The 24,609-nt window shown below is 33.5% G+C and overlaps 1 protein-coding gene across 6 annotated transcripts in view; it reads left to right on the forward strand.

Moving 5' to 3' along the window:
- Positions 1-24,609, forward strand: part of STXBP5L (syntaxin binding protein 5 like) — a 379,914-nt gene that overhangs the window by 79,244 nt on the left and 276,061 nt on the right. For all 6 annotated transcript variants that reach the window (XM_038582977.1, XM_038582980.1, XM_038582976.1 and 3 more), the window contains exon 3: positions 171-268. In XM_038582977.1, coding sequence (XP_038438905.1) covers positions 171-268 — 98 coding nt within the window. The remainder of the gene's footprint in view (positions 1-170; positions 269-24,609) is intronic.

A 24,609-nucleotide genomic window follows, 5' to 3' on the forward strand; every position in this document is an offset into this window, starting at 1 on the left:
CCAAAGTTCTTGTGTCATTTTATACTTCTATCAATATTTGGTAGTAGTGTTTTTTAATTAAAAATAATTATTTCAAAAAATTTTAGTCATTATGGCAGTTGGACAATAGTATCTTGTGAGTTTAATTTTTATTTCCCTGATGATTATTTTTACTATCTGCTCTCTTTCAGACAGTTCGGCATGGTTTTCCTTATCAGCCTACAGCATTAGCCTTTGATCCAGTTCAGAAAATCTTGGCTATTGGGACAAGAACAGGTGCTATACGAATGTATCCTTATTTTTTGTTACATTAATACCAATTACATTTCCTTAAATATTCAGGTAAGTGGAATATGACCAAATAAAGTTGATTTCTTTGAAATGAGTAATGATTATGAAAGCCCACATTATCCAGTTTATTGGCATATTTTTAATGTCTGTGAGATAACTCTTGATGTACTTTCTTTAATTCCTTGGGATAAATATGCAGAAATGGAATTGCTGAGTCATAAGGAAGTTCTAGTTTTAATTATTTGGGAAACACCATACTGTTTTCCACATGGCTGTACTAATTTACAGTCCCACCAACAGTGTACAAGGGTTCCCTTCTCTCCATATCCTCACTAACAGTTGTTATTTCTTATCTTTTTGGTAAAGCCATTCTTACAGATGTGAGGTGATATCTCATTGTGGTTCAGATTTGCATTTCTCTGATAATTAGTGATGCTGAGCAAATTTTCATGTACCAGTTAGCCATCCATAGGTCTTCTTTTGAAAACTGTCTATTCAGATCCTCTGCCCATCTTTTAATATAATTGTTTTTTATTTTGTTATTGAGTTGTATGAATTCTTTGTATATTTTGGATATTGACTCTTTATCATATGTAATTTGTAAATATTTTCTCCCATTTATTTTGTTGATGATGTATGGAAGTTAGTTTCATGTAGTCCTACTTGTTTATTTTTGCTTTTGGTATCAAATCCAAAAAATCATTGCCAAGACCAATGTCTAGCAGCTCACTGCCTTTATTTTCTTCTAGGAGATTTATAGTTTTAGGTCATATATTCAGGTCTTTAATCCATTTTGAATTAAGTTTTGTTTTTTTTTTTTGTTTTGTTTTGTTTTTTGAATTAAGTTTTGTGTGTATTTTAAGATAATGGCCCAGTTTTATTCTTTTGCATGTGTCTGCTCAGTTTTCCTGACACCACTTATTGAAGAGACAGTCTTTTCTCCAGTGAGTAATCTTGCTCTCTTATCAAAAATTAGTTGACCATGTATGCATGGGTTTATTTCTGGGCTCTTGGTTCTACCATTGGTCTATGTGTCTGTTTTATTCCAATACCATAATGTTTTGATTATTGTAACTCTGTAACATAGTTTGGAATTAGGAAGCATGATGCCTCTAGGTTTGTTTGTTTGTTTTTTTCTTTTTTTTCCTCAAGATTACTCTGGCTATTCAAGGCCTTTTGTGTGTGTGTGTGTTTAAGGATTTTATTTATTTATTCACGAAAGACACACACACACACAGAGGCAGAGACACAGGCAGAGGGAGAAGCAAGCTTCCTGCAAGGAAGCCCGATATGGGACTTGATCCCAGGACCCTGGGGTAATGCCCTGAGCCGAAGGCAGACATTCAACCACTGAGCCATCCAGGCTTCACCCTTTTGTGGTTTTATACAAAAGGGTTGTGGTTTTTTAGAGTTGTTTGTTTTATTTCTGTAAAAGATGCCTGCCTTTGGAAATTTTTTAGAGGTTGCATTGAAGCTATATATTGCTTTGGGTAGTATATATATTTTAATAATATTAATTCATCCAATCCATGAGCATGGAATATCTTTATATTCATTTGTAACCTCTTCAGTTTCTTTCATCAATATCTTATAGTTTCTAGTGTCTAGGTCTTTCATTTCTTGGTTGAATTTATTCCTAGATATTTTATTCTTTTTGATGTGGTTGTAAATGCGATTATTTTTTTAATTTATCTTTCTGATAATTTATTATTAGTATATAAAAATGCATCTGTTTTTTGTATATTGATTTTGTAAGATCATTTCTTTTTGATCTATGTGAATCTACTTTAATTGGTATATTAAGATAACTTACTATAAGGTAATTGTTAGAGCCTAATTCTGCCAATTTACTTATTTGCTTTCTGCTTGTTTCCCTGTTTCTTGTTTCTGTTTGACTTTCCTATTTTCCTATGGGTTATTTGAACATTTTAAATAATTCAGACATGATACATTTATATTGTTTTTGAGTATATTTATTTGTAGTTTTCTCAGTGGTTGCTTTAGGTATTACAATAAATGTACATAAATTTTCACAGTCTACTGGTATCAATATTTTTTCACTTTGAGGGAAATGGAATCCTTACTTCCATTTAGGTCCCTATACCCTGTCTTCTTTTAAAGTATAATCATCTTATGTATTTCCTGTAAATGCCTCAAGCAGCACCACATCAGATGGTGCTATTATTTTTGCTTCAGCTATCAAATGTGACTTAAGAAACTCATAAGAAGTAGGACAATCTATTATATTTATCCAAATTTTTACCCATTCCTATGTTATTTCCTTTCTGAAGTTACCAGAAAACCCCTTTTCCAGGGTTTTAAAGGTGAAAATATGGGATGCTTATTTGAGAACTTCCATTTCTTTCTGATTAGAGCATCTTATTTAGACATTTTTTAAGGATATATTTGTTATTTAAAACAAATTGTCTCAATTTTTCTTCATCTGAGAATGTATTTATTTGTCATTCCTCAAGGATATTTTTGTTGTATATGCACAATGAACAGTTACTTTCTTTAATTACTTGAGAAATGTTGTAAAACTTTCTTCTGGCCTCTATGGTTTCAGATGAGAAGTTACTGTCATTCAAATTCATGTTCATTTATAAGACTTTGTCTCTGGCTGCTTTCCAAAGCTTTTCCTCTTAGTTTTCAAAAGCTTAATTATGATGTTTCTTGACATGGATATTTCTGGGTTTATCTTTTTTGGTGTTTGCTCCACTTACTGCGTCTGTAGGTTTATGTATATCATCAAATTTGGAGGTTTTCAGCCATTACTTTTTTTATAGTTTCTCAATTCCACCGTCTTTTTGCAGTCCTCTGGGACTCCAATTATATGAATGTTAGATCTTTTTTCTTGTCCCACAGACCCCTGACACTGCCCACTTCAGTCTTCTTTCCCTCTGTTCAGATCAGATACATTTTATTGATCTTTTCCCAAGTTTACTCATTTTATCCTTGTCATCGCAACTCTACTACTGAGCCTATCCATTTTTACCTTGGTTATTATATTTTTCATTTAATTTCTTTTTTAGAATTTCTATTTGCTGATCTTGTTTGTTTTAAGAAGTTTCATAATTGCTTATTGAAGGATTTTTGTCATGGCTGTTGAAAACCTTTTTCAGATAATTCAGATAATTTTTCAGAACATCTGATTCATTTTGATGTTGGCATGTATTGATTATCTTTCCTCATTCAAATGCCATTATCTTGGTCCTGAGGTCCTGAGTATCATGAGTGATTTTCAGTTGTATCTTGGATATTTTGAATATTATATTATGAAACTTAGATGCTATTGATCATTTTTTTTAAACCAGTAAGCTCCCCTGTTGAGGTATAGCTTGAGGGCAAAGTGGGTGTATATATTCAAGTTTTATGGTGAGCCCTGTCAGCACACATACCCTAGCAAATGTAAGTACTGACTCACCCACCTCATTTTCTGATGTGTGGGAATGGAAGTTCATATTCCTACAGGGCCCCAGTAACATTGGGAGAGATAGGAAACATGGTATCAACCACTCCTCCTTGCACTACCTTGTTCCAACTCATTGATGTTAGTAGAGTGGTTCAGCTTCTAATAGGATCCTGACACCATGTGGGTGCTGACTAGCCCTGGTTTCCCCACCTTGTTCAATCTTATTTGTGTCAGGTGGATGTAGATATTCAGATTCCCAATGACCATTCTACTGACATAGAGAGCTAGGAGAGTGTGTGTGAAGCCTAATGTTTGTGTGAAGTCCCACTTTATATCATCTCATTAAATCTTATTGTACCTGGACTCCAGTGATGCTATCTTGGCAAGAGAATTAGAACACCTTTTTTTATGCTAGGGGGGAATGTAAGATCAGTCTCATTCAGACTCACTAATACTGTCCCATCAGATTGGATTGCTCCCACTTGCATCCACTAGTCTGGAAATGGCAGATCAACATCCTGTGTAGAGCACTAATACCACTAATACCACTTAGTGCACTTAATGGAACAGTGTTACCTGGTTCTGCCAGGCGGGGGAATAGGTGATTATTTTCCTGTTTGTGCCCTTAAACACTATCTGCTGAGGGAATTGAAGTGTGCTTTCTGCAGGATGGGAGCAGGATGAGGTGAAAGATCAGTTCCCCAGTCAACCCTGTTGAACTGTGTAGAATTAAGGAGAGGAGAATTTTTTCTTTGTTGTTTGCTAGATTTGGGTGAGTGAAGCCAAAATTTGTTTTTAGGCTATTCTGTCTTCTCAGTCCTTTGGGAAAATAGCCTTTTCTTGGAGTTTTGTTTTTGTTTGTTTTCTTGTTTGTCCTAGTTTGCATTGGAGACATTTTCTAGGATACATAAAACACCATAAGTAAACCCAGGGAAATCACTGCTGTGTCATTCCTCAGGTACTGAGTTGCTTTGGCATTCCTCCTTCTTTCTTTCAGATTTTGGAAAGGAGGAATGGAGCTACTTATCTTCACAGATTTGAAATTCTTCACCCCCAGTTTTTAATATGTTGTGTTTTCCTTTTACTATGCTTAAAATATTTTCTAATTTCTGCTTGGTTTATTTTCTTGACCTGTGGCTTTTTATGTTATTCAGTTTCCAGATATTACATGCTCTAAGATCTGTTATTGATTTCTAATTTAATTCCATTGTGGTCAGAGAATATACTCTGTATAACCTGAATCCTTTTAAATTAATTGAAGCTTGTTTTATGGTCCTGTCTGTGGTCTGTTCTGATAAATGTTAAATGCGTATTGAAAAGAATGTGTATACCACTGTCCTTGGATAGATTGATCTGTAAATATCAATTACGGAAAATTGACTGATAGTGTGCTTAAGATCTGTATTTGTACTGATTTTCTGTTTGTTACCATCTATTTCTTCTATTACTGAAAGTGTTATTAAAATCTCTCAATATAATTGTAAACTTTATTCTTGCAGTTCCATCAGTTTTGTTTCATTTCATGTATTTTGAAGCTTTATTATTAGCTGTATGAACATTTGGGAGTATTAAGTTCTCTTTATGAGTTGACTCTTAACATTATGAAATGACCTTCTTTGTCTCTGGTAGTATTCTCTAATCTGAATTTTTCTTTGTGTGATATGGATGTAGCCACTGAAGCTTTCTTTTGATTAGTCTTAATATGGTGTATTGTTTTTCTTTCATTGCTTTTATTTTAACCTATTTGTGTCTTCATACCCCAAGTATGTCCTAGGTGGCATAGAACTGAGTGGTTTTTAAAAAATCTAATTTGACAATTTATGTCCTTTAACTTATAATTTTAAAATTTATTTTTATATTAGGGATTCACATTTTGAAATAAGATTATTTGGGGTTTTTTGATGTTGAGTTGTCTAAATTCTTTGTATATTCAGGATATTAACTTCTTATTAGGCATATCATTTGCAAATATCTTCTCCCATTCTATAGGTTACCTTTTTGTTTTATTGACAGTTTCTTTCTCTGTGCAAAAGCTTTTTATTTTGGTGTAGTACCTGTGTTTATTTTTGTGTTTGTTTCCCTTGCCTCTGGAGACATATCTAGAAAATGTATTTATGGCTGATGTGAAAGAAATTACTCTCTATGCTTTCTTTTAGGGGTTTTATGGTTTCAGATCTCACATTTAGGTCTTTAATCCATTTAGGTTTATTTTTGTATATGGTTAAAGACTGTAGTTTAGTTTCATTCTTTTGTATGTAGCTGTCCAATTCTCCCAACACTCTTTGTTGAAGAGACTGTTTTTCCCCATTGTATATTCCTATCTCCTTTGTTGTAGATTAATATGACTATATAAATGTGGGTTTAGTTTTGAACTCTCTATTCTGTTACATTACATATTTACATATTCTGTTACATTACCTATTTCTGTTTTTGTGCTAGTACCATATGTATTTGGTTACTACAGCTCTGTAGTATATCTTGACACCTAATATTACACTGTCTGTAATTATGCTTCAATAAAAATAGTTTAAAAATAGACTGATAATTTAATATAATGCTTATTTTTTTATAATGCTTACTTTTAAGAAATGTTGCTTTTCTTGTTATAAACTACATGACTCAATTTTAGCTTTATTTTTAAATATTATCATATAGTAATTTGACATTTTTCTTTTGATATACAGTTCTATGAATTTAAATACAGTTTGTGTAACAAGCACAAGGGTACAGAAGAGTTCCATCACCCCGAAAAACTCCCATGTGATATCCCTTTATGTCTCTTTTTAACCTATTTTCCTACCCATAACCATTGGATCCTCCGATTTTTTTTTCCCCATTGCTATAAATTTTTTTGGAGAATGTCCCATTAATGGAATTGTTATGGATGAGAGAGACTGCATTGTGCGAATGGAGGTCTCTGTCTTTGGATTCCCCATAAGAAGATTTATGTGGGGGGTTCATGCTGGAATAAAGATAGCCAGAAGGAAAGTAGCAAGCACAAAACAGTGTCTTAAGACAAAAATATACTCTCAAGGTGGGAGAGGGACAGGTTCCACCAGATAGAACCCACCCCAGGTTATTTTGGAATGGGATATTTGTTGCATTGCTCTGGGCTGGGAGGATCTGTGTCCTTCAGGGGATGGTCTCTAATGGAAGCTGTTTCCAATCATTTGGGAGGGAAGTTTTTGACCCAAGAAGGGCTTGTACTGGAATGTCATGGCAGCTTTTCTCCTTGGTGTGGGGGTGCTGTACTTCCAATGCAAATGCATTATAATGAGTCTAAGGGTTACCCTGGGGCAGAGATAGAACAGGAGAGCGCATATTCTGTGGCTCTTGATCTGTGAGTCCCAAGGTCTTGGAAACCACAAGGTCAGAATGTTGTACCCCTGGGCCTTTAATGTGTTGCTTATTGATCACTGTCCTCACTTACAACTCATGTCTCTATTATTCCCTTCAAGGATTTGGGACTCTGCCTCTAGTATTCCTTCCACCGCTCATGTCTAGCTTCTACCTTTTAAATTTATGTGAAACTGAAATCATTTTCTAGACAGGTTGTATCATTTTGAATTTCTACCAGCAATATGAGCTGCAGTTGTTCCACATCTTTGCTAGCATTTGGAATTGTCAATATTTTTATATTTTAGCTATTCTAATGGGTATAGTAGTATTGCAATGTGGTTTTAATTTATATTTTCCTAACAATTGCCTATTTATGTCCTTACCTGCCATCCTTATATCCTTTTTTGTTGAATTGTCTGTCTTTGCCCATTTTAAAATTGTATTGTTTGTTTTCTTATTGCTGAGTTTTGAGTTTGTTTATATATTCTGGACATAACTCTTTTGTTGAATATGTGTTTTGCAAATATTTTTGCACATTCTGTAGCTTCTCTTTTCATTCTTTTAATGATTTTTTTTTGCAGAGTAAAGTTTTAAAATTTTAAGTTCAATTTGTCAATTCTTTTTAATGATCTTTTGGTGTCTTGTCTAAGAACTCTGTAATCTGAGGTCAGGTAGATTTTTTTGTGTATTATATTCTAATAGTTGATTTGTATTTTTTTTTTTTTTTTTACATTTAAGTCTATGATCCATATGCAGTTAATTTTTCCTTTGGTGTTAAGTATGGATCATGTTTTATTTGATGGCATATAAATATTTAATTGATCCAGTATTTTTTGTTGAAAAGACTATCCTTTTTCCACCAAATGGATTTATACTTTGGTGAAAATCAGTTTTACATAACTGTGTGGATATATTTATGGACTCACTGTTTATTTTATACATATTGTATTGATTATTTTTGCCTTAAAATAAGTCTTGAAATCAGGAAATTTATTCTTTTTCAAAAACTTGTTTTTTAAAGGTTTATTTATTTACTTATTTACGAGAGACCCTCAGAGAGGGAGGTAGAAACATAGGCAGAGAGAGAAACTGGCTTCATTCAGGGAACCTGATGTGGGACTCGATCCCAGGACTAGAATCATGCCCTGAGCCAAAGGCAGATGCTCAACCACTGAGCCACCCAGGCATCTCTCTTATTCAAAAATTTTTTTTGCTTTTCTACATTCTTTCACTTTACATTATAATTTTAGAATCACATTGCCATTTTATACCAAAGCATCTATTGAGATTTTGGTTGGAATTGTTTGAGTCTGTAGATTAGGTTGGGAAGAATTGATATCTTAATGATTTTGACTCTTTTAATACTCTTTAAAATATTATATTTCTCCATTAATTGGTGTGATTTTTAAATTTTCTTTATCATAGTTTTATAGTTTTAAGTATTTATAGCAAAGTTAAATGTGTTGACAGTAGTCTGCATATGATATCTTCTCATTCCTGAGTTAATGTCTTTTATAATTTAAAAAATACAGAAAATCTAAGTATACTATGACAACTTTTGATGTCTGATATCTAAAAGGAACAAATGTTAATTTCTTGTAATATTTATTTTTTGTAATATTCCTTTTTAAGAAAATAACTAAAATATTACAGATAAATTTGAGAGCTCTAATTTCTTTTCTCAGCCCAGTTTCAGTCTGTTTCTACACAAAGCTAGTCATTTATCATGATTTGGTATTTCTTTTTGCTGTTTTTGTTCAACTTTTTAAAAAGCTTTTTGTAGACTATAATTTACCATATAATGCAACCATTTAAAGAGTAAAATCTAATGGTTTTTAGTATGTTCCTAGAATTATGCAGTAATCACCATAATAACTCTTAAAACATTTTTATCACCCTAAAAAGAAACTCTAACTATTAGCAGTCACTCCTCATTTTCCCTCATTCCTCCCAGTCCCAGGCTAGCACCAATCTAATTTCTATCTATAGATTTTTTTCTATTCTGGACATATCATATAATGGAATCATGTAATATGTGGTATTTGGTGACTGACTTATTAAAATGTTTTCGAAGTCTATCTGTGTTATAGCATGTGTCAGTATTTCATTCGTTTTTACTGACAAATAATATTCCATTGTATGAATATACCAACTTTTATTTACCCAGTTGCTTCTTATTTTATTTACTCAATTGAAAGACTGGACTGTTTCTACTTTCTGGTTCTATACATAATGCTGTGAACTTTTGTATACGAGTTTTTGTGTGGACATATTTTAATTTCTTTTGGGTATATAATTAGAAGAAAAATTGCTGCATTATATGGTAACTCAGTATTTTACATTTTGAGGAAACTTGATATTGTGCTCCAAAGAGGCTAGATGGTTTTAATTCTCACTAGCAATGTATTAGGTTTCCAGTTTCTCCATTTGGATATCCTTGCCAACACTTGTTATCTATCTTTTTGATTATAACCATCCTTATTGGATCTGAAGGTGGTATCTTATGAATTTCTCTTAATTGACATTTCTCTAATGACTAGTGATGGTGAGCATCTTTTTATGTATTTGTTGGTAGTTTGTATATCTTCTTTGGATAACTGACTTTTCAAATCCTTTGCCCATTTAAAATTTTTTTTCCTGCTTTTAATTAATTTGTAAGATTTCTTTATAAATTCTGGATACAAGTTCCTTATCAGATATATGATCTGGAAGTATCTTCTTTCAATATTTTTTGCATTGTATTTTCAATTTCCTGATGGTTTCTTAAAGCACAAAGGTTTTTGATTTTTACGAAATTCAGTGTGTGTGTGTGTGTGTATAATATTTTTGCTTGTGTTTTTGGTGTAGTATCTAAGAAATAATTGCCTAATGTAAGGTCACAAAAATTTACTCCTGTTTTCCTCTAATAGTTTTATAATTTTAGTTTCTATATTTAAGTCAGTGATCAATTTTGAGTTAATTTTTAAATATGGTGTAAAGAGGGGATATATCTTCATTCTATAGCACGTGGACATTCAATTATAGCACCAATTCCTGAAAACTAAACCCAAAAGAATTCTATCTTCATTAAGTTGTTTTTATATCCTTATGGAAATTCAACTGACTGAACATATAAGGATTTCTAGAATCTTATTCTGTTTCATTTATTTATATGTCTGTCCTCACTCAGTACCAGTTTTGAATCCTGTAGCTTTCTTTACATCTTTACATTGGGAAACTTGAGTCCTCCAACTTTATTCTTCTTTTTAAAGATCATTTAGGTATTTTGGGTCTCTAGACTGCCATGTGAATTTTAGGATTAGCTTTTCAATTTCTGTAAAAGCAAAAACTCCACCTGGGAATTTTATAGGGTTTCATTGATTTTGAAGATCAATTTACTACACTAATGATATTAAGCTTTGATCTATGGAGATGGGATGTCTTTCCATTTAGGTCTTAATTTTTTTTTATGGTGTTTTCTAGTTTTCAGAATGCACATTTTGTACTCCGGGTATTTTATTCCTGAATATTTATTATTTTGGATGCTGCTGTAAATGGAATTATTTTCTTATTTTCACTTTTGGATAATGCATTGCTAGTATACACAAACATAGCTGATTTTTGTACATTAATTTTGTAAACTGCACTCTTGCTAAACTCCTTTATTAGTCCTAATAATTTTTAGCATATTTTTAAAGGATGGTGTATGTTCAAGATCTTGTCATTTACAAATAGTTTTAGTTACTTCTTTCTACTCTGAATGTCTTCTATTTATTTCTCTTGCCTAATTGTCCTAGATAAAAATTCCAATACATTGTTAAATAGAAGTGGCAGGAGCAGGCATCTCTGTCTTCCTGATCTCATAGGGGAAGCATTCACTGTTTCACTAGTATGATGTGAGCAGTTGGGTTTTTTTTGTATATGTGCTTTTTAAGATTGAAGAAGTTTCCTTCTATTCCTAACTTATTGAGGGTTTTTTTAAGGTATTAAATTTTTTCAAATGCTTTTTCTGCATCTATTGAGATGGCCAAATTATTTTTGTCCTATTGATACAATATCTTAATTGATTTTCCAATGTTAAAACAATCCTGCATTCCTGGGGTAAATCTCACTAGGTCATGATAAGTAATTTTTATTACATATTGCTGGATTCAGTTAGCTTATATTTCATTAAGGATTTTTGTGTCTATGTTAATAAATTATTGATCTTTACTTTCCTGTCTTTGTCATGTCTTTGTCTTTTTCTGGTTTCAGGATAATACTGGTATAATAGAGTAAGTTGGAAAGTATTTCCTCTTCTGATTTTTACAAGAATTACTGAAGAACAAGTATAAATCTGTACTTTTCATTCTGAGTAGTTATTTGATTACTAAACTGATCTTTTTAAAGGCCTATTTAAATTTTTTATATTTCTTTTTGAGTCCGTTTCAATAGTTTGTGACTTTCTAAAAGTCTATTTAATATCAATTTTCTAATTTTTTGATATATAATTGTTTTTAGTATCCCATTATAATCTTTTTAAATCTTTGTATTTGCTTAATTTTTCACTAACTGATTTTAGTTATTTGAGTGTTCTCCCTTTTTCTCTTAGTTGATCTAGTTAAATGCTTGCAATTTTATTGACTTTTTTGAAAGAATCAACTATTGGTTTCATTGATTCTCTTTATTTTTCTATTCTCTATTTATATCCACTCATCTTTATCATTTCTTCTTTTGACTGTCTGGGTTTAGTTTGCACAATTTCTGTGGTTTCTCATTGTGGAATGTTAGATTATTGAATTGAGATCTTTTGTATAGGTGCTTACAGCTATTAATTTCAATATAAGAACTGCTTTAGCTCTATCCCCTTTTATTCCTTATTAGCTGTGTTTTCATTTTCATTCATCTCAGATTATTTTTTAAATTTTCCTTATGACTTCTTTGACCTATTGGCTATATAGGGGTATGCTGTTTAATTTCCACAGATTTGTGAATTCCTCCAATTACTTTCAGTTATTGAGTTTGAACTTCACTGTGGTCAGACAACATAATTTATATGATTTCAATCCTTCTTAATTTATTGAGACTTGTTTTATGGCATATTTGATTTTACCTTTTGCATGTAAATGGCTTGGAAATCATCATTCCCATCCTTAGATCAATAAAATGTTGATCGGACTTAAAATTATCCTTTCCTGGACCTATTAGAGAACTGAGGTTACAGGGAAAATCTCTACCCCAAAATCTGGAAAGAAGAACAAATCCAGAGAGTCACAGCTTGTATAGAAGCTGCTGGAGACATAAACTGGTAGGAACACTCAAATCATAATTTTTTCAAATTGTTGGATACTAAATGTGGATTATCATGAAAGTAAGTTCTCCTGGAGGCCAAAGTATTAGTGGAATCCCCATATTTTCAAGGGTTTTACCTCCAAGAGGTATACTAGGCTCTCATGGTAAAGATCTAAGAAGGATCTCTTCAGGACTGTAGAAAGGGAAGGAGAAGAATAATTGTTGTAAAATATACTCAGGGTATATTCTATAACAAAGATCTATTTTCCTGGGGAAAAGACTATGAGAGCCTTATCCCAACTATGGGAAGCTCAAGTTTCCAACTTTATCTCCAACTTTACCTCCTTTTAGCTTTCCTCTCACCAAAGTGGGTGAAAAGACTATATCACTGCAGGAACACTTGTAAAGGTCATACCTCTGACATACAGGGTTACTAAAAGACTGGAATGTAACCACACACCCTCCCCCCACCCCCTGAATACCTTATCACAGCACTAACCAGGCTCTGGTTTAGTGACAGATATAGACTCTCTCTAAGGAGTAATAGGTCTAAAGTCAATCGTGATGACAAATATAGACAATAGAGATATTTGATGTCTCTGACATAAATAGCTACATAAACCACCAAATAGACCTAGAAAAATGAACATAAATGATCAGCTAAAGGCCATTGACCTCAGTTTTTATTAGCTTATACCAACATAACTGACTCAACAAAAAATTGCAGAGCATTCCAAAAGCAATTAAAAATGCAATCTAAACAGATGAAGCAAGCATCATAACCAGACTGAGCTATGACAGAGATTATGGAATTATAGGACAAGGAATTTAAAATAGCTGTGTTTCGTGTGCTAAGAACTCTAATGCAGACACTATAAAACACATTTAAAAGTAGATATCATGCATGTAAAATGGGTAATGTAAGCAATAATGGTGAAAACTCTAAAAAATAGTTCAAAAGGAGGGGTGGCCAGGTTGTTCAGTTGGTTGAGCATCCAACTCTTGATTTAGGCTTCAGTTATGATCTCAGGGTCATGCAATCAAGCCTGTGTCAGGCTTCTCAATCAGCATGGAGTCTGCTTGTTCCTCTCCCTCTGCTCCTCACCCTTGCTTGTGCTCTCTCCCTCTCTCTCTAAAATAAATACAATCTTTTTTTTTTTTTTTTAAGAAATATTCAAAAGGAAATGCCAGAAATCAAAAACACTCTAGAGAAATGAAGAATATGCTGGCTGGTCTTATTAATAGGCTGGATTCAAGGCAGGAAAAAAATCACAAAGTTTAAAGATAGGTCAATAAAAATTTCCCAAATGGAAACATAAAGAGAAAATAATGGGAGAAAAACACATCTGAATATTCTAAGAAATGTATGACAATTTTAGAAGGTGTAATATAAATGTTACTGAACTACCAGAAGGAACAAAATGGACAGAAGAACGATATTCAAAGTAATAATGGCTGAGAACTTTACAGAATTAATAACAGAAACCAAATGAAGACCAAGGAATCTCAGAGAACAAGAAGCAAAATAAATTTTTAAAAATGGAAAATTGCAGTAGGAATATCATTGTTGATAAGCAAATGCAAAGAGAAAATTTGAAGGAAGCTATAGGAGGGAAACCACCTTACTATAGAAGAACAAGGATAGGAATTACAGTGGACTTTTATTTAGGAACCATGGAAGAAGAAAAGGAGTGGAATAGAATATTTAAAGTATTGAAAGAAAAACTCAACAGCATATAATTATTTAGGAAATTATCTTTCACAAGTAAAGGAGAAACCTTGAAGCTTCTGCACATACAAAATTGTTGGAACTACTAAATGAATCCAGCAAAGCTGCAGGATACAAAATCAACAAACAAAAATTAGTTATTGTACAGTAACAATGAACAATCTGAAAAGGAAATTAAAACAACTTCAACTACAATAACATGAAAAAGGCTAAAATATTTAGGAATGAATTTAACCAAGGAAGCAAAAGAACTGTACACCAAAAACTATAAATTGTTTCTGGAAGAAATTTAAGAAGACATAAAGAAATGGAAAGATATTCTGTGTTTATGTGTTAAAAGGCTTAATATTGTTAAGATGTCAATACTAACCAAAGTGATCCACAATTCAATGAAGTCAAACTCAATGATATTTTTTGCGGAAATAGAAAAATTCATCTTAAATTTCATATGGAGTCTCAAGGGACCCCAAATAGCCAAAATAATCTTAAAAGAAGGGGTCCTCTCTGACTCAGTTTGTAGAGCATGTGACTCTTGATTTTGGGGTTGTGAGCTAAGGCCCATGTTAGGTGTAGAGCTTACTTTAAAAAAAAAATCTTGAAATAAAGCAAAGTTAGAAGTCTCAGACTTCCTGATTTTAAAACTTATTACAAAGCTACAGTAATCAAACCAAAATGGCATAGCACATACACAGATAGATTTATAGACCAATGGAATAGAGAGCCCATAAATAAACCCTTTCATATATGGTCAAATGATTTTTTTTAAAAGTTTTTATTTAAATCCCGCTACTTAACATATGATATATTAGTTTTAGGTGTACAATATAGTGATTGAACTCTTCCATACAATATCCAGTGCTCATCAAAACAAAACTCTTCCATACAATATCCAGTGCTCTCCTTAATTCTCATGACCTATTTAACCCATCCCTGCCCCTACCTTCTGGTAACCATCAGTTCTTTATAGTTAAGAGTCTGTCTCTTGGTTTTCACCCCCTCTCTTTTTTTTCCCTTTGTTCTTTTGTTTCTTAGTATCCACATCTGAGTAAAATCATATGATATTTGTTTTTATCTGACTGACTTATTTCACTTAGCATTACACTCTCAAAGCTCTATCCATGAAATTGCAAGTGTCAAGATTTTATCCCTTTTTATGGCCAAGTAATATTACGTTGTATGTATGCCACATCTTTATCCATTCATCACTTGGACACTTGGGCTGTTTCTGTAATTTGGCTATTGTAAATAATGCTGCTATAAACATTGGGGTACATGTATCCCTTTGAATTAGTATTTTTGTATTCTTTGGGTAAATACTGAGTAATGCGATTGCTGGATCTTAGGTGAGTTTTGTTTTTAACTTTTTGAGAAATGTCTATACTGTTTTTCACAGTAGCTGCCTCAGTTTGCATTTCTACCAATAGTACAAGAGGGTTCCCATTTCTCCATATCCTTGTCAATCCTCATTGTTTCTTGTGTTTTCAATTTTAGCCATTCTGATAGATGTGAGGTGATATCTCATTGTAATTTTGATTTCATTTCCCTGATGACAAGCGATGTTGAACATCTTTTCATGTGTCTGTTGCCCATCTGTAGATTTTCTTTGGGAAAATTTTTATTAATAACTAATTTTTTAAATTGGATTGTTTGGGGGGTTGTGTTGAGTTTTATAAGGTCTTTATATATTACCCTTTATCAGATATGTCATGTGCAAATATCTTCTCAGATAGGTTGGTTGATTCAGTAGGTTGCCTTTTAGTTTTATTGATTGTTTCCCTTGTCCTACAGAAGCTTTTCAATTTTGATGTAGTCCCAATAGTTGATTTTTGCTTTTATTTCCCTTGCCTCAGAAGAAATATCTAACAAGAAGTTGCTATGACCAATTTCAAAGAAGTTAGTAGTGCCTGTGTTCTCTTCTAGGATTTGTATGGCTTCAGGTCTTACATTTAGGTTTTTAATTCATTTTGAGTTTATTTTTGTGTGTGATGTAAAAACATAGTACAGTTTCATTCTTGTGCATGTAGCTGTCCAGTTCTCCCAACGCCATTTGTTGAAGAAAGTGTTTTTTTCCAGTGGATTTTCTTTCCGGCTTTGTCAAATATTAATTGACCATGTAACTGTGGGTTCATTTTTTAGTTTTCTATTCTGTTCCATTGATCTATGTGTCTGTTTTTGTTCCAGTACTGTACTGTCTTGATTATTACAGCTTTGTAATATAACTTGAAGTCTGGAATTGTGATACATCCAGTTTTATTCTTCTTTCAAGATTGCTTTTGCTATTTAGGGTTTTTTGTGGTTCCACGCAAATTTTACAATTGTTTATTCTAGTTCTGTAAGAAATATTTTGGTATTTTGATAGAGCTTGCATTAAATATAGATTATTTTGGGCAATATAGATATTGTAACAATATTTGTTTTTCCAGTCCATGAGAATGGAATATCTTTCCATTTCTTTGTGTCATCTTCCGTTTCTTTCATGAATGTTTTATAATTTTCAAGGTACAGCCCTTTCATTTATTTGGTTTACCCATTGATATTTTATTCTTTTTGGTATAATTATAAATTAGATTGTTTTCTTAATTTCTCTTTCTACTGCTTCATTTTAGTGTATAAAAATGCAACAGATTTCTGTATATTCATTTTTTTATGTTGTGCCTTTACTGAATTCATTTATCAGTCCTATCAGTCTTTAGTTGTTTTTTATTATATGCTATCATGTTATATGCAAATAGGGAAAGTTTTACTTCTTCCTTAGCATCTTGGATGCCTTTTATTTCTTTTTGTTGTCTGATTGCTGTGGCTAAGACTTCCAGTATTATGTTGAATAAAGGTAGTGAAAGTGGACTCCTTGTCTTATTTCTGACCTTAGGGGAAAAGCTCTCAGTTTTCTTCATTGAGTATGATTTTGGCTGTGGGTTTTTTATATGAGACCTTTATAATGTTGAGGTGTGTTCTCTCTTATTTTGTTGAAGGTTTTTATCATGAATGGATATTGTACTTTGTCAAATGCTTTTTCTTCAACTACTGAAATGATCATACCCTTTCTCTTATTAATGCAATGTATCATGTTGATTGATTTCCAAATATTGAACCACCATCACAACCCAGGAACAAATCCTACTTGATTGTAGCAAATGATTTTTTTAATGTATTGACGGATTTGGTTTGCCAGTATTTTGCTGAGGTATTTTGCATCTATGTTCATCAGATATTGGCCTTTAGTTCTCTCTCTCTCTCTCATGGTGTCTTTATCTGGCTTTGATAACAGGTTAACTAACACTGGCCTCATAGAATATATTTGGAAATCTTCCTCTTCTATTTTTTAAAATAGTTTAAGAAGAATGGGTGTTAACTCTTCTTTAAGAGATTGATAGAATTTGCCTGTGAAGCCATCTGGTCCTAGACTTTTGTTTTTTGGTAGTTTTTTGACTACTGATTTCCATCTCCTTGCTAGTACTCAGTTTGTTCAAATTTTCTATTTCTTCCAGCTTCACTCTTTGGAGGTTATATGTTTCTAGGCATTTATCCATTTCTTTAGGTTGTTTAATTTGTTGATGTATAATTTTTCATAATATTCTTAGAATAATTTGTATTTCTGTGGTGTTAGTTGTTATTTCTCCTCTTTCATTTCTGATTTTGTTTATTAGAGTCCTTTTTAAAATTTTTGTGTGTCTGGTTAGAGGTTTATGAATATTGTTTATCTTTTCAAAGAAACGGCTCCTGATTTCATTTATGCATGTTATGACTTTGCTTTTTCTGAATTTGTTGAGACTTTTTTTGTGGCCCAATATGTGGTCTATTCTGGAGAATGTTCCATATACACTTGAAAAGAATGTGTATTCTGCTATTTTAGGATGGAGTGTGGTGAATATATTTGTTAAATCCACTTGATCCAATGTATCATCCAAAGCTACTGTTTCCCTGTTGATTTTCTGATTAGATGGTTTATCCATTAATGTAAGTGGGCTGTTAAGGTCCTCTATAATTATCCTATTAATATTGATTAGTTCCTTTATATCTGTTATTTACTGTTTATATATTTGTTCAGTCCATAAATATTTACAATTGTTATATCTTTTTGTTGGATTGTCTCCTTTGTGATTATATAGTTTTGTCTCCTGTTACAGTCTTTGTTATAAAGTCTATTTTGTCTGACACAAGTATTGCTATCCCTGCTTTCTTTTGACATCATTTTCATGATAAATGTTTCTCCATCCCCTCACTTTCAATCTGCAGGTGTCCTGGGTCTGAAATGAGTCTGTTAGGCAGCATATAGATGGGTCATGTTTTTTTTTTTTCTTAAAGGTTTTATTTATTTATTTATGAGAGACAGAGAAAGAGAGAGAGAGAAAGAGAGAGAGAGTGGGAGAGAGAGGCAGAGACACAGGCAGAGGTAGAAGCAGGCTCCATGCAGGGAGCTCAATGTGGGACTCGATCCCAGGTCTCCAGAATCACGCCCTCGGCTGAAGGCGGCGCTAAACCGCTGAGCCACCGGGCTGCCTGGGCCATGTTTTTTACCCATTCCATCATCCTATGTCTTTTGATTGGAGTGTTTAGTCCATTTACATTGAAAGTGATTATTGGTAGGTATGTATTTATTGCCATTTTATTACTTGTTTTATGGTTGTTTTCATAGTTCTTCTCTGTTTCTTTCTTCCCTTGCTGTCTTGTCTTATGGTTTGCTGGCTTTCTTTCATGACATGACATGACATGACAATATGTCGTGACATTTGCTTCACTTTCACTTTTATGAATTCCTTTCTCTTTATTTTTTTGCATATTTATTAGTAGCTTTTGATCTGTGGTTGCCATTGGATTTTTATATATCACCATCTGCACATAGTAGTTTATATTGATGGTTGCTTAAGTTTGAACGTATTCTTTACTTGTTCCCCTTTCCACATTTTAGATAAGGGATCATAATTAATGTGCATTTATTTTTTATTTTGTGATTTCCTTTACTAATTTTTACAGATATACCTTTTTTTTTAAGAAATGGTTTTGTTCTGGGACACCTGGGTGGCTCAGCGGTTGAGTGTCTGCCTTTGGCTCAGGGTGTGATCCCTGACCAGGGATCGAGTCCCACATTGGGGTCCCTGTGAGGAGCCTACTTCTCCCTCTGGCTATGTCTTTGCCTCTCTCTCTCTGTGTCTCTCATGGATAAATAAATAAAATCTTTAAAAAAATGTTTTTGTGCTTCCTACTTTTCTTACTCTTCTTACTCTGGTCTTTCCTTTCCACTCAGGGTCCCCTTTAACATTTCTTATAGGTCTGGTTTAGATGTCATGAACTCCTTTAGCTTCTGTTTGTCTGGGAAATTCATTATCTCTCCCTTTTTTTGTTTATTTTTAAGACTTTATTTATTTATTCGTGAGAGACACACAGAGAGGTGAAGACATAGGCAGAGGGAGAAGCAGGCTCCCTGTGGGGAGTCAATCCCAGGACCCTAGGACCATGACCTGAGCCAAAGGCAGATGCTCAACCACTGAGATACCCAGGTACCCCATCTCTCCTTATATTTTGAATGATAGCCTTTCTGGATAGAGTATTCTCGGCTGTAGATTTTCTTCCTTTTAACACTTTGATTATGCAACTCCCTTTGGGGCGATAGAGTTTCTGCTGAAAACTCTGATAATAAACTTTTGAGGTTTCTCTTGTATATAACTGTCTTCTTTTCTCTAGATGCTTAAAAATTTTTTTCTTTGTCACTGCTTTTTGCCATTTTAATTACTATGTGTCTTGGTGCATAGTAATGGGTTGATTTTATTGGGCAATCTCTGTGCCTCCTGGTTCTTGATTTTTGTTTCCTTCTCCAGTTTAGGTAAGTTTTCAGCTCTTATTTCTTCAAATAAATTTTCTGCCTCCTTTTCTGTCTGTCCTTCTGGGATCTCTGTGAGCTTAATGGAGTCACTGAGTTCCCTAAGTCTATTCTCAGTTTGTATAATTCTTTTTTTTTCTCACTTTCTCAGCTTTATTAATTTCCATTACTCTCTCCTTCAGGCTACTAATTTATTCTTCTGCTTCTTCTCGCCTGCGATTTATTCCATCAAGTGTATTTTTAATTTCATTTATTGTATTCTTCATCTCTGAGTGGTTCTTTTTTATCTTTGTTAAGTGTCTCACTGCTTCTTCCACTCTTCTCAAGTCCGATGAGTATCATGATGATCATTACTTTAAATTCTCTATTCAGCATATTACTTATATCCATTTTAATTAGGTCTCTTATTGTTATTTTGTCCTGTGTTTTAGTTTACATATTTTTCTGTTGTTTCATTTGGTCTTACTCTCTTTGTCTGTTTCTCTGTGTTAGGAAAGTCAGCTACGTCTCTTCTCTTTAAAGTAATGGCCTAATGAAGAGGTCTTATACTGCCCTGCAGTGCAGTGTCCCCTTTTCACCAGAACCTGGAGCTCCAGTATTGTCTCCTATATATGTTGCATGTGCCCTGTTGTTTTTTGGCTGCTTTTTCTCTCATTCTAGTCATCTGCAGTGACTCTCTTTGCCTGTCGTAGGCAGTGTTTGGTCCCTGTAGAGTTAGTGGACTGCCTTGGACTTGGGTTTAGTCAGACCATGTGTTTGCCAGATATGCAGTAGGAGGAAACTGTGGAACACTTTCCCTGTTATCCCCTGAGAAGCTTGCATTAGTGGATGGGGCCTGCAATCAGATCAACTATCTTCCCCCAGCCCACTGGTAGGGTCCCCATTTGACTGCTCTGTGGCTATCTTCCCTTCACCCCATGGCAGGAGTCACTGTGGAGTGGTGCTAGTCCCTGTTGGGGCTGCTTGCACACTGCCAGACTCATGGTGCAGCTTGAATGGTCTCTAGCCAAGAATATTTTGAAGGGGATTTTGGGGCACTGTGTCCTTAAGGCTTGCATGCTGGTGAGACCAGCCAGGTGAGACATGTGGTTTTAACAGGATGTGAGCCAGTCTCTTTGTACAATAAGACCTGTCAGAGTTGCCAGGATCAAGGCAGGCTGGTGCTGATCTGTACAGTGTGCATAGTGGAGCCCACAATTTTAACATGGTGCATGGAGATCTTCTGTGATAAGGTACCCACCACTGCCAGAGGTGGCTAGACCCACAAGGCATGCAGGTTAGGAAACAAGGTGTTGGTAGGGTTTGTGCTGGTCTTCTGTGAGGAGGAAACCCATAATGCTATGGATGAGTCAAGTGTGACTGGAATAGGTGGATCCATTGAAGCCTGGGGATCTAGGTTCGGTGAAAGCAAGTTAGGTAGTGAATGTTGGCCCTGCAGTGGTTCCCATATATGGCAGTAGGTTCATTCCAGGGGGCAGGTGGAGGAAAGAAATGGCACCTGCCAGCTCCTTTGTTCCTGGAGAAGTCCTTCAATGAACCCTGCCCCTCCAGACATGCTCTGAGATTAGTAAATAACTCTCCTTCCAGTCTGCCCCAGATGTTTTTCAGACTGTTGCTTCTGTTCTGTATCCCTGTGGGCTTTTTGTAGTGCTGTCTCTTTAAAATTTGGGGACTCAGCTTCCTATGCCCTGTGGGCTCTCCTAGAACTGAGTAGCTGGTTTTTTAAATTCCAGCATCAGATGCTTGACTGTGCCACACAGGTGCCCTTATTCATTTATTTTAGAGAGAGTGAGAAGAAGTGAGAGTATGAGTGTGAACATGGGGAGGGACAGAGAGAGCGGGAGAGTGAATCTCAAGCAGACTCTGTGCTGAGCATGAAGCATGATGTGAGGCTCGATCTCATGACCCTGAGATCATGACCTGAACCAAAATCAAAAGTCAGATGTTCTATCAACTGAGCCAATCAGAGTGCCCCAAGGGAGGTTTTAGTTATTGCTTCCATCCCTTTAGTCATTATTGTGTTTTTACATCTTCCATTTCTTCATGATTCATTCTTGGTAGGTTTTATGTTTCTAGGAACTTATCCATTGCTTTTAGGTTATCCAACTTATTGACATATGCTTGTTCAAAGTAGCTTCTGTGATTCTTTGAATTTCTGTGGGATCATGTGTAATGTCTTCTCTTCCATTTATAGGTTTATTTGAGTCTTCTCTTTTTTGATTGCTCGGTCTAAAGATTTGTCAATTTTGTTTATCCCTCCAAAAAATGGCTCTTATTTCATTGACTTTTTCATTGATTTTTTTCTATTATCTCTTTAGCCTCTATTTTAGTTATTTCCACTCTGATTTTTATTATTTCTTTTCTTCTGCTAACTTAGGCTTAGTTTGTTCTTTTTCTAATTCCTTTTGTTATAAAATTAAGTTGTTTATTTAAGATCTTTCTTTTCTCTTATTTTTGGCATTTTTTGCTATAAACTTGTAGGAATGCTTTCCTGTATCCCATAAGTTTTGGTATGTTTTGTTTTCATTTCCAGTTGTCTCAGGATACTTTATGATTTCTCTTTTGTTTTTTTTTAATCCATTAGTTGTTCAGAATTTTGTTGTTTAATTTCCACATATTTGTGATTTTTTTCAATTTTCTTCCTGTTATTGATTTTTTATTGTAATAGCACTGCAGTCAGAAAAGATACTAGAAATAGTTTCAATCTTCTTGCTTTGTATTCCAGCATATAATGTATCCTGGAGAATATTTTGTATGTACTTAAGAAGAGTGTGTATTCAGGTTTTTTGAATGGAATATTTTTATGTGTCTGTTAGGTCCATTTGGTCTGTAGTGTTATTTAGGTCCACTGTTTTCTTACTAAGTCTGTCTGGATGCTTTCTCTAATGTTGAAAGTAGGGTATTTAAGTGTCCTACTATTATTGTATTGCCTTCTAATTCTCCTTCCAGTTCTAATATTCACTTTAAATATTTAGGTGCTCCAGTGTTGATGCATATATATTTATAATTGTTATATTCTCTTGATGAATTGACTTCTTTATCACTACATTGTGACTTTTTCCTCTTGCCACTGATTTTGACTAAAAGTTTGTTTTGTCTGTCTTCAGTATAAGCACTCATGCTCTCTTTGGGTTACCATTTGCATGGAATATCTTTTTCCATCCTTTCAATTTCTGCTTATGTGTATCTGTAAAGCTAAAGAGAGTCTCATATAGACCATATATCATTGGATCTTTTTTTTAATCCGATTAGCCACCATTGTATCTTTTGATTAAAGAATTAGTTCATTTACATTTAAGTTAATTATTTGTTGGTAAGTACTAGTATTGCCATTTTTAAATTGTTTTCTGAATTTTTTATTTCCTTTATTCCTTTGTTCTTTTTCAATTCTGAATTTATTTTTTTGTGTGTATATATATATATATATATATATATATATATTTATGCTTTAATTCTTTTCTCTTTACCTTTTATGTAAATACTATAGATTTTAATTTTGGTTATAATGAGGCTTATGTAAAACATCTTAGAGATATAACAGTCTATTTTAGGCTGATAATAACTCACTTTCAATCACATACCAAATCTACACTTTTACTTATCCTCCAACATTTTATCATATTGTTGTCACATTTTATTCTTTATATATTGTGCATCCATTAACAAATTGTTGTAGCTATAGCATTTTAAATGTTTTCTTTAGTTTTTATAATAGAGATAAAAGTGATTTATATACCACCATTACAGTACTGGGGTATTCTGAATTTAACTATATATTTACTCTTACCAGTGAATTTTATGCTCTTATGTTTCAGCTTGTTACATAGTGTCCTTTCATTTCAGCTTAAACTCCCTTTAGCATTTTTTTGTAGCGTCAGGTTTAGTGGTAATGAAGTCTTAACTACTGTTTGGAAATGTCTTTATCTTTCCTTCATTTCTGAAGGACAGTTTTGCTGGGTATATTATTCTTGGCTGGCAGCTTTTTTATTTCATTACTTTCAATATATCATCACACTACCTCCTGGCCTGCTGGGTTTCTGCAGAGAAATCCACTGATAGACTTATGTGGGTTCCTTTGTAGTAAAAAATTGCTTTTCTCTTGTTACTTTCAAAATTATCTCCTTGTCATTAACTTTAAGCATTTTGGTTATAATGTTTCTCAGAGAAATCTTTGGATTGATCTTGCTTGAGTTTCTTTCAGCTTCCTGTACTTGGATATATATAGCTTTCCCAAGATTTGGGAAGTTTTCAGCTATTTTTTTCTTTAAATGATATTTCTGCTTTTTTTTCCTCTTCTTTTTTCTTCTGGGACTCTCATGATGCAAATGCCCATTTGCTTGTTGGTATCCCATAATTTACTTAGGCTTTCTTCACTCTTCTTTTTGTTTCTCTAACTGGTTAATTTCAGATGATTTGTCTTTGAGTTTGCTAAGTCTTTTGTATGATCAGGGCTGTTATTTAGGCTCTGTTTTTGAAATTTTCATTTCTGACATTGTATTCTTGAGCTTCAGGATTTCTGTTTGGTTCTTTTTATGGTTTCTGTTTCTTTATCAAATGCATTTTGTTCACGAACTGTTTTCTTAATTTTTTTCAGTTGTCTATCGGTGTTCTTTTGCATTTTCATTCACATTTTCTTAAGATGATTATTTTTATTTCTTTGCTGGCAAATCATAGATTTCCATTTCTTTGGAGTCCATTGCTGAAATGCTATCAGTATTCTTTGGTGGTGGTATATGTTTGTTTCTTCATGATCCATGTTGCCTTGTATTGATGTCTGTGCTTTTGCAGGAG

This window comes from Canis lupus, chromosome 33 (assembly GCF_011100685.1).
Source record: "Canis lupus familiaris isolate Mischka breed German Shepherd chromosome 33, alternate assembly UU_Cfam_GSD_1.0, whole genome shotgun sequence".
NCBI lineage: Eukaryota > Metazoa > Chordata > Mammalia > Carnivora > Canidae > Canis > Canis lupus.